General features: G+C 41.7%; 2 protein-coding genes across 4 annotated transcripts; both read right to left on the bottom strand.

Moving 5' to 3' along the window:
* Positions 1-132: 132 nt before the first annotated feature.
* Positions 133-7,041, bottom strand: rnf122 (ring finger protein 122). Of its 2 annotated transcripts, none has more exons than XM_061278007.1 (6): positions 6,439-7,041; positions 3,624-3,780; positions 2,405-2,450; positions 2,288-2,329; positions 2,135-2,217; positions 133-1,599 (listed from the first exon to the last, which is right to left on the bottom strand). In XM_061278007.1, exons 1-6 carry the CDS (start codon positions 6,461-6,463, stop codon positions 1,488-1,490), a joined length of 465 nt encoding a protein of 154 aa, XP_061133991.1. In that variant the 5' UTR covers positions 6,464-7,041; the 3' UTR covers positions 133-1,487. The 2 variants fall into 2 exon arrangements, with proteins under 2 accessions (XP_061133991.1, XP_061133992.1); XM_061278008.1 differs by having other exon boundaries at positions 2,135-2,214.
* Positions 7,042-7,179: 138 nt separating this feature from the next.
* Positions 7,180-9,853, bottom strand: LOC133153823 (gamma-glutamyl hydrolase). Of its 2 annotated transcripts, none has more exons than XM_061278005.1 (9): positions 9,621-9,853; positions 8,964-9,054; positions 8,840-8,890; positions 8,686-8,770; positions 8,418-8,556; positions 8,197-8,303; positions 7,835-7,928; positions 7,589-7,726; positions 7,180-7,335 (listed from the first exon to the last, which is right to left on the bottom strand). In XM_061278005.1, the coding sequence occupies exons 1-9, from the start codon at positions 9,730-9,732 to the stop codon at positions 7,217-7,219; spliced, it is 936 nt and encodes a 311-aa protein (XP_061133989.1). In that variant the 5' UTR covers positions 9,733-9,853; the 3' UTR covers positions 7,180-7,216. The 2 variants fall into 2 exon arrangements, with proteins under 2 accessions (XP_061133989.1, XP_061133988.1); XM_061278004.1 differs by having other exon boundaries at positions 8,964-9,078; positions 9,621-9,852.
* Between the last annotated feature and the right edge of the window lie 813 nt (positions 9,854-10,666).

The following is a 10,666-nucleotide window of genomic DNA, read 5'->3' as shown; positions in this document are numbered from 1 at the left end:
TGTACTGCTCCTTCTGATGTGCCTACCTTGGCCACGAGGAGGCAGTATAGTACAGTTCTAAACTGAGATTCCTGAGTACAAGTACAAGTACGGTGGCGCGACTTGCAATCCTGTCCAGACAAAATGAAACTGTTGGAAACAGACACGTAGATTTAATGTTGCTTCCAGTCATTTACAACAGTTACTTTACAAAAAATGGACAATTCTATTTGCACATGAATTGCACAGTGACACACCTTGTTTAAATAAATTCATTCGTGGTTTGTGACATTTGTGCTCAGCTTAGGCAGTGTTTTGCTGAAGGAAAAAACTGTGGAATGTAAAATACAGAGACACCAATAATCACTTGAGAGGGTGCCTCTGGGGTGATCTGTCTTATGTAAAGTGCATTTGTCTTCGAGATAGAACCACACAGCTGTTGCAGTCCCGGGACACTTCATTAGGTGCACCCGCACAATCTATCCAGGTCCAATATAACATTGTTAAATTGAGCAAAAATGCTCCATATATATAAACCAATGTTTTATATTTTATAATATATATTCTATTTTTATTATTTTTTGAAATATAATGTATTTTGTCTTTACATATTTTATGGTAAATCAAAACTATTATTGATTTTTTAATTCTACTTTATTATAATTATTTCAAATATTCAAATTGAAATAGTACATTTTAATAAGTATCTTTTTAATAACTAACTTTAATAAAGAAAATTGTAGTCAATATCTGCCGGGGGGTGGTGTTTTTTTTCCACAATATTGAGCAATCTCAATTGCTCTGTAAACAAAACAATAATTAAATAATAATAATAATACATATTTTAATTTGATTTCCTAAAAATCTAATGGTTTTGGACACGTGAGGGTTCCACCTAACGAAGACTTTGTGTTTATTCCCCACAAAGATTGAATTAATAATAATAAAAAAAAAAAGTTGTTGTACATGTAGGACAAATTTGTTATACCTCATCTGTGTAACATTGTAGTTCAAGTTATCATTAAAATAAAACACTGTATTTGTTCATTTTTGATACCCAGTATGTCCTTGCTCCAGTGCTTTGTTCTCTTCAAAGGTAGTCTTCTTCACAACATGTCGACATAATAATGCTCTTGTGCAAGTGTCTTGAAGGTCATCGATTAGGTCAACAAAACACAAAAATTGCTGTTGACCTCCCTTGAGGGTAAAATGAGATGATGTGTAGGTGGACAAGATTGAAAGAAGCGCAGTTGGAGGGACGCGTGGGTGGCCGCGCATAATCCCCACAACAGAAGGCGCCGAGCCGACGGGTTCCAGTCTCGGGAGCGGTTGCCAGGCAACAGCATCCCTCACCAAGAGGGACATGTTATTTTTTTTCTGGGTGCTCAGCTCACCCCAAGTGTTGTCGTGTTGTTACCGCAGCCGTCGAAGGTTGAGCCTCCCGTCACGTCATGTGGCGGTAAGTTCACCGACACCGCTCCGGCCGAGGCGGGAAGCGACTTGTTGGGTTATACGAGTTCGTCTAGAAGGGTGCCGATGCTGTGGTGCTCAGGGGGGCCGGCGATGGGTTTGTTGCACATGGGGCAGACGCAGCGTACCTCCAACCACTTCACAAGACACCTGTGTGTAAAACAACCGGTGAGCCTTAAAACCCGTCAGTTCATCCAAGAAGTGGTTCTCGGAGAAGCCGACAAAAATGAAAGGATTCATTGATTCATTCATTTATACAAAAGCGACCAAGTTGATGGAAAATTTATACTTGATTATTTCATTTCTTCCAGAGTCAAATACAAGACAATTTTTGGCATTCTGTTGTGAATTGACAAAAATACACAAACTCTACAGTACATCTTACAGAGAAGCTCAAAATGATGTCATCATTACTTGTGGAAACTGGAAACTTCCCCCGACAAAAGACACAATGGGAGTGGACGGCGAGACTGTTTTTAGCCGTTAGCGGCGGAAGTTACCGAAATCCTAAAGCAGCACAACTGAGCTTCTTTGATGAGCTTTTTCTAAAAATAGATTTGCATAACAATGGCGGTAAATGAAAATTTGTTTCATGGGTGATTTCCTGCTTATAACAAAGACGGGTGTGACATAACAACCACAAAAAAAAAACCACACACACACACACACACATTTGTGTACTCACTTTCGATGGAAAGCATGTTGGCATGGCAACACTCCCAGCTCGTCTTTCACTTTAAAGTCCTCCAGACACACCGCACACGTCTGCTGTTTGAATGACAGACAGCACACTCAGCACGCTCCAACCCATTTACATCTACGGCCATTTCATTCTTACCCCGTGCACGTTCAACTTCTTTGGATCTCCTTTCAAAACAACCTGTAGAGTCACACGAGACATTCATTAAACATACTTCAATGACAGTCAATGGAAAAGACAAACTGTTGAGTCTACCTCTCTGTATCCAAAGCGCTCACTCTGGGCCTGATGTCGAAGTTTGCTATTGGAGAAAAGGTGAATTGAATCCATGGAATCCAAACGCCACCCCAGAAAAAAGAAACAATGGAGAGATGCTTATCAGTGTGCAGGCTATGTCTGATGAAGCAGCTATTTTTATATTATTGACACACACAGACAGTACACACAAGATTGTGAGACCAAATGCCGTCTTGTCGAGTGACCGTTTCAAGAAGGGAAATAACAATTATTGGCTGTTTTTCTCATTGGGCTTATTGTTTTGGCTGATTGCTTTTTTTAGCGAACCTCCATGCGTAACAATGTGAGGATGCAGCTTTCATATGCGTGCGGGGTTCCCATGTCGAGAGGCCCATGAGAAGTGGGTTAAGCGTGGAAGGGGGCATGATGGACATTTCTACAGCTATTGTGTGCGAGAATTCAATTTGGAAATATCCTCAGTTCTTATTGGATAAAAACACGTGTGTGTGTGTGTGTGTGTGGGTAAGACTTGTATTTTTTGGTCCTGGCTTTCCCACCACGTAGCACGCGTGAAATTGGGAAGGAGGGATAACGGGAAAGCTACCCCCTACCCGACCGACAAAGACTGGCATTCATCACATGAATCAGTCGCTCTATAAATGAAGCTTTCGCTCGCACTCCTTGCCTGCTCCACCAGCAGCATGTTAATATACGCACCGGAAGTGACTCACCGCTGATGACTCACGACGAAGTGATCAAACAAGGTTTTTTATGAGGGAGCTACTTGAGAAACAATTGAGGGGTCGCTATGGCTTTTAATAGCTTTACTTGTGACAAGTGTAGCTGATGGTGAAGGACATGATTTTTATTTTTATCCATCCATCCATCCATCCATCATCCATCCATCCATCCATCCATCCATCCATCTGTATTTGTGATGTTTTCCCTGGCCCTGACGCGACCTTCCATTTGTGCATTGTGTGAATTAAATGGATTATGTATCCTTCGCCATATTCGGATACCCAGTAGCCTTAAGGAAATGTTCTGTGTGTGTGTGTGTATGAACTACCTCCGCTTTATTTATTTTCTGCATTTTCCCCTCAGTTATGTCAACATTGCACAGGGTGACAGTTCTGCGGGAGGCTTCCTGTCGCCTCACTTCCTGTCCCCCCCCCCCCGATCTTTCCTTCTTCAAAGAGTTAACAAAACTGTAAAACGTTCAACCAAGTGTCCTTACCTAATGAAGTAACAGCAGAAGATGAGGCTGAGGATGAAGACGAAGATGCCCGTGCCGAAGATGACCATGTAGATGTTGAGCGGCAGGTCCTGGAAGGTGATGGGTGGCATGGCGCACGATTTGTTGGAATAATCCAGAACCAGACCACAGAAGCAGCCTATGTGAGGACAGAGAGAGTTCAAATCATATCGACATAATAATTACACCTAATTGGGTGAAGATACAGAGCCACACCACTGTTATCATACCAAAGCCTAAAGGTAAGCAGAGCTGCATTGAGTTTTGTTGAATGCACAAATTGACATTAGTAATCATCTCTGTGTACGCCTTGTACCACACAACAGCCCTTCAGACTCATTGTTTCCAAGTGTTGAACTCCGCCACAAACAGATGGTGTTTCCATCACGCTTTACTTTGATGCTCAATTCCTGTGTGCTCTTTGCAACAAAAGAGAATGTCGCCGTATCGCCAAGGTTACAGGAAGAGAACTGCGGGAGGAGGGGAGGAGGGTTGAGGACGATGTCTGTTGACAAGCAAGCGGCAAAACGAGGCATTCGTAGATGGCCTTGTGTTACAAAAGTGATATGTTTGAACATCTAAGCCTGTTCACAATAATTGTTGATTTCCTGACAGAGGCACAAAAGACAGAAGCACGCCTGCCGTTTGCAAAGACTGTCGAAATGTCACAGCGGGGCTTTGTCCATACAGTTGAGAAACATGCATGGGCCAATGATTAGATGGATGAATACATGAATGCATGAGTGTACACAAGGGTTAGAATACTGAAAGAAATAGTGTGAATGATGGACAGACGTGGAGGAATGGAGAAATTACAGACAGGCAGAATGTGGAGAACAGTAGCGGACTTTGAAGGAAAACATGATTTACACATTTCGAGCAAGAAGGTAAGACCAAGGAAGGTGGATGGATGGTAGTTCTCACAGAGATCATTGAAATAATGAACAATAGTGGGCCCAAAAGCCTAACCTGGGGCACACCTTTTTTAGACACAAAGATAAGAAGAAGACGTGAATGATGGATGCATGAACCGGATAGATGGGATGAAGATCAATGCCAAAAGCAGAATGAATAGATGAATGGACAGCGACCTTTTCATTCTTGAGGTATTGTTTGTACTCTGTTTTCATATTGATCATGGTCTCCCCCCCCCCGCCCCTCACAACAAAAATAACATTCCATCTGGCATTTGACTCCCTCATCTCCGCCAAAATTGAAGCCCCGAGGGGATCGATAGCGACGCCTCTGCACTCCATTCTGTCTGAACGAGCTATTAATCAGCACTCGTCAGCGTCCTGCTGCCGACTTCCGCCGCAAGAAACAACTTCATTACCCGACGCGAGGATGCGATCACCCTTGGCGACGGCGTGCACACGTGCAAATAAATTAACAGACGTGCTGATGACACCTGCGAGCCAACGACAGACGCATTCAGTAAATCTGGGTCAAGTGTACTGCACGTTCTAACCTTATCGCTGCTGTCTACACGCATCAGTGCACGCATGTTCTTCATCCACGTTTGCGTGCACGGGGAGCTATGAATGTTAAATGGGTCATTTTCATGGTTGATGTGGAAATGACTAGGAATTAAGAGTAATGTAACAGGACAATTCTTTTCGGCCTAAGTCGACATCCGTCCGACTGTAGGAGTTTGCCGTTTTAAAACGAGCAAGATTTGAATGTAGCCTCAATTCAATTCACTAAATGGGCAAAGTAAAGGTGAAGAACCCAATCCTGAAAAAGCTACTAAGCTTTTTTTGCCCTGGTGGTTTTACTGACCTATATATGGACAACACTAGGGGCGTTGCTATAGGGATAACATTAGCAAAAAGAATGATCCAATAGTCATTTTTGCATGCTCGACATATTACGGTGGGAAAGCCCCCGTGTGATTACGGATCTCCTCAAACAGCTCCTGGCGGGGTTTTGTCCTATTTTACACACAAAACTGCTGGGGTGAGCACCAAAGACAGCATCAAATATTCAACAGTTCGCTTGGGGAGGAGGAGGAGGATTGTCAAAGGCTGCTTTGCTCGCTACAACAAAGTAGGTTGAACCCAAAGCATAGTGACATAAGATTTTGTTGACACATTTGATATTTAATACAGAGCCACTGTGAAGTGAATGTACACGAATAAACGTGTCTTGTGATCCTAATAATCCTCACATTGCTGTTTGCGGTCATTGGCTTGTCAATGCTTTTCATACTTAATACAGAGTGGTGATTTTCTTTGTGAGCTTAATGAATCTATCCAGTTGGTGCTCATTTTGGTTAAGGTGAGCAGTAGCCCTTGTCAGCAGACTTTGGGGTGAGAGGTAGGTTGCATCCTATTACATGGCACAAATAGACAAACAGCCATTCACACATATTAACACCTCAACTTAGCATGGCTGTTGTTTTTTTGGAAGATGCAAGCAGCTTGGTTCATAGAACCTAAAAAAATGCGAGGCAGTTATCCTGGTATGTGCCACATTTCTTGTTTTATAAAACCACAAGTGATCATGGATCAATAAGACCCCCCCCCCCCCCACCCCGCAGGATGCCATTCTTTTGCCACTTTAAAAACAGGAGGAGACTTGAGCAACACAAAGGGATGATTTGTTCGTGTCCAAACAGCAGCAAGACTGCTGCGCCCAAAATGAAGCAAGCTGATTCATGTGGTTGTTATTCAGCATCATCTTATCATCATCATCATTTCACGGCAAGAACACAATTATGAAAACAAAGAACACATTGTCTGCATGGCTTTTCAGCTCTTTTTTTTTGTTTTGAAGCTGCACTAGATTTGATGCTTACCGTTGCACCACTGGGAGGGGTGCATCAATGCATCGATGGTCGGGGGGGCGGGGGGGGGGGCCTCTCTCTTGGAACGTCCGACTGCTGTTTCAAACAAGCGGATGACAGACCTCAACAAAGTGCCCGGCAGTTAAGATGAGGTCATCCAACAAAGTCAAGAGCAGATGAAGACAAGCGCGCACGATCCAAGCTGCATCGTCCTCAGCTTCGTCCACGCTTGACCACTCCGCAAAGCGCGAGGAGGGTGGGGGGGCGACAAGTTAGTCGTCCAGGGTCTATTCGTCACGCTAATTCCTCATACGGACGGAGAGACCGTCAGCATCTGTGGGGGAGACTGGAACACTGTCTCGATTTTTTTTTTTCTTCAGCTCCCGCCCTCTGCCTCCCCCTCTCTCCCCCGCGGGGACAGTGACGTGAATGGGGACCAATGTGCGTGCACGTCGTCTGCAGTGTTTCCCGACATCCGAGGTCGTCCTGTGACTTCCTCTTTGACTGGCTCGAAATTGGACAAATACTCCAATCAATTTATATCGTGTATCATCGCTTAAGAATCAGATGTGCACCCTCCGCCCCATTTTTAAAAATATTACCTCTAAATTAGATTTGAAAAAGAAACAATTTCAAATATATAATATATTCGTTTCAAAGAATACCTGCAATGTTAAATGATCCGATTCAGGTTCTTTTTGACCCACTAAGGGTTAAGAAGAAAAAAAAATCAAACTAAAGTGAGTGCCCATGCCTTGCGAAATTCAACCTTTTTAATGACAGAGAAATTTCAGAAGAAATAGATCTGCTCATAACCGCTGAAGTTTCCCGCAAAAACGGGCGTGTAGCTGTAAATCAGCTTCAAGGCTTCCTCCTTAGGGTCATCAAACTTATGTAAACTCCTCCTCCCTGCAAAAAAAAAAAAGCAGAAATGAGATAAATGTGATTCTTCTATTACTAAAAGCTTGCACATGATAGAACACAATAAATACTTGAAGACCAATTGTCAATCAGCGTGAATATGCATGCGATTGATTGTTAATCTAGACGTGTCCTGCGATTGGCTGGCGGGTCAGTCGGCTGGCATAAGGTCCAATTCCCCCTAATGAGGACAAGCGCTATATGGATGTTTGGACGAAGCAAGTGAAACTAGTAGGCTGACCTTCATTGACAAAAAACTGGGCCAGGAGTGACGACAGCTGGACGGCGTGAGGAGAGTGGGGAAAGCTCAGTGTGTGGTCCCACTGAAAACGGTTCACCTCTGGATGCCACTGCACCCCGTAGAAGGGAAATTGCTTGCCTACAATTACAATATTTGAACATTGTTTACTTCACATTCACCAATTGGACAAAATTATCGGAACACCAACACTGTGCATCTGGGTAAGATGATTGTTTTTTCACAAACCTTCGATGGTTGAGATGAAGTTGACGCTATTTTCACCAACATTTGTAGAGACCAAGGAGAAGAAATCCATCAAATCTTTGTTTTGCTTGAAGGCCTGGGTACAACATACTATATTAATGATAGTCGTTAAGTTAAACAAAATAAGTGGAAGAATGTTTTGTTTTTAACAGCTATGATTCCTCCGACTCATTTTCGAGCATCCATTGTTTTTTTTTCAGTTTGTTGGTTTTTTGTTTGTGTGTTTCATGGATTTAGATATGACACTTTAAAGTGTTATTTGTTTTATATATTTTTTCCTTATTTTCATGTTTTAAATATGTTCAAAATTAAGATATATCAATAAAAACAAAAAGGACAGCTACTTTTACTGCAAGTCCATAATGATGAAAATGACCAGTGAGAGGTTCTATTTGCAAAGCTTTCATCAGCTCCTTGGGGAAGCCATCAAACATGCGGCTGGAGAAGGCCGCTGTAAGAAAGGAATAAAAGACAAATTAATGAACCCAACACTCGAGCCGGACCTCAAATTTGATTCTTGTACCATATACTGATGCGCAATATGAGGCGATCGGACAAAACAAACCTTGTGTTAAGTTGAGAGGCAGTGCCACATTCACAGCTGTGGCTCTGGTCAGCAGGTTGTGGCCAGACACCAGGACTGTGAGAAGCTGCATGCCCAAGCACGTACCCCACACTGGGAAGTAATCTCCTGCCTCATTGGCCTGTTATGTCCACATAACATACATAAGGAAAAGTAAAGCAGGCCAGACTCCGAAATGTACTCAAGGATTGAACGTGGTCACGTTTTAGGTGGGTAACGATGAAAGTAAAGCTCAGAGCAGGCTACAAACCTTGAGAGCGAGTTGATAAAAAATCTTTGACACCCTTGCAAAGTCAGACGTCTCAAGATCGGAGGCGCCGCCGATGAGAAGGAGACTGAAACACAAATCACGAGTCAGAGCGGGATGCGTCAGTTGACTGGTGATGTGATTAACGTTTGCTTACCCGTTTATTCTGCTAAAGATGTTTTCATACTGTGCGGTGGTGAGCGTCAGTCTGTGTGGGTGAAGATGAAAAGGAACACCAAATGGAAGATTTCAAATATGTTTTGAATGTGTTCTCAACTGACTTGATGGGCATCACTCTGCTGCCAGCAGATTCAATGTACTTGACATAGGAAGCGGGTATGTATGTGCTCCCGTATTGTTTCATCGCTGCATCTGAAACAATCTGAGTCAAAATACCTGCAAGGAAACAAAAGAAACAACAAAAATCCACTGTGGTATGGAATGTTTGTGGCTGGAAATATATTTCCTCACATTATAAAGACTTCCAAATACGATCTGTAAGATCTGTGTCTGTTTTCAATTTGATGTTTTTTTTTTAATATATTGAATTTCAAGTTAAATTACAACTTGAAATGTTTCAACTTTTGGATTTAAATTCACTTTATTAATGTGTCTGAATTTTCAATGACATTTTTTAAAATCCACTTTGTTTACATTTTGAGACTTTTAAAAGCAGTTTCATTATTAAAATTCCCCATCTTTTGCTACACACATGAAATGTGAATATTTAATCACATTAATTTTCCAACCAAATCAATAACAACTATCTCCTCTATCTAACTCCAGCACGCCCGGGACCCTCGTGAGGATAAAGCGGTTCGGAAAATGGACGGATGGATGGGATAGTAAGATACTCGTGAGCTAGGAAAACAGTGCCACCTGTTGGACGATGTTAGTTGCAGTACCGTGCAGTCGCCACTTGCTGTTCTTGTACTTACCAATGACGGGTCTGTCATTCACAATGTTCTGTTTGCGTCCAATCAGCTTGGCCTCGTGAGAACAAAAGTATCCCCAAACAAAAAGAACACCAAGAAAAGAGCACAATTGCATTGTAAAGCCTGAACTTGGATTCAATCAAAAGTCTTTCAGCAAATTAGCACTGGTAGAGGTCTAAAAGTTCTGCCGACGTTCTGTTGAATGAGGAAGTCAAATGTGACTAATCACGTGCACATGTACACTAATAAGTGTGGACTCTTTAGGAGGAAGGACACGTGCTTGTAGTAGGACATAGTGTGTAAAAACACACCAGAGATGATTTTTGTGCAACGTGGACAAAAGTGGACAAAAACATAATTTTGTATTGACCATTTATTATTCATAAGATACTGCATTATAATCAGCTGTTGGATCTATTGCGAGGACAAAGAATATATGCCTGTGAATATTGTAACATTTTACATGTGATAGTGTGCTATTTGTGTTCAAATGTCTATCGTTTAAAGTGTTGTGAACCTGCACCTATCAATTCTAATGGTTTTAACCATCTATAAATGTAAACATGTTGCCACATAATGCATTAGTCTTTTTGGTAGACATGTGACTGAGGTCTTCCAACTCATTAAGGATTTCAATCCGTCTCTGGAAATAAAAAGTTAAAAAAAAAAAAAAAACTGAATTATGGTTACATAAATATATGTATGCAATTTAGAGACAACTTTGCATATTTATTTCCTTACTAATATCTTGATACACAACAGCCAGCAGTTCCTCTTTTGACTACAATCCATCCAAAAATACTGCGTGGAGTGAGAATGTTTTCAATATATAGGAAGCAAGTAGAGTGAGAATGTTTTTAATACATAGGACCCGCCCCCCCTTCAAAAAAAAATCACTAGTTAAAACAGCCATGTCCTTGTCAGAAATTAAGAAGAACATGAATCTATGGGAATAAAAAAATACTCATTTAAAATTATACACATGCCTACATTATTGCAATGTATTACCAGAACAACTACAAACAGTTAATAAATATAAGTGGATGTAA

The sequence above is a fragment of the Syngnathus typhle genome, linkage group LG5 (genome assembly GCF_033458585.1).
Source record: "Syngnathus typhle isolate RoL2023-S1 ecotype Sweden linkage group LG5, RoL_Styp_1.0, whole genome shotgun sequence".
Taxonomy (NCBI): domain Eukaryota; kingdom Metazoa; phylum Chordata; class Actinopteri; order Syngnathiformes; family Syngnathidae; genus Syngnathus; species Syngnathus typhle.
This window is presented reverse-complemented; position numbering and strand designations above follow the sequence as displayed.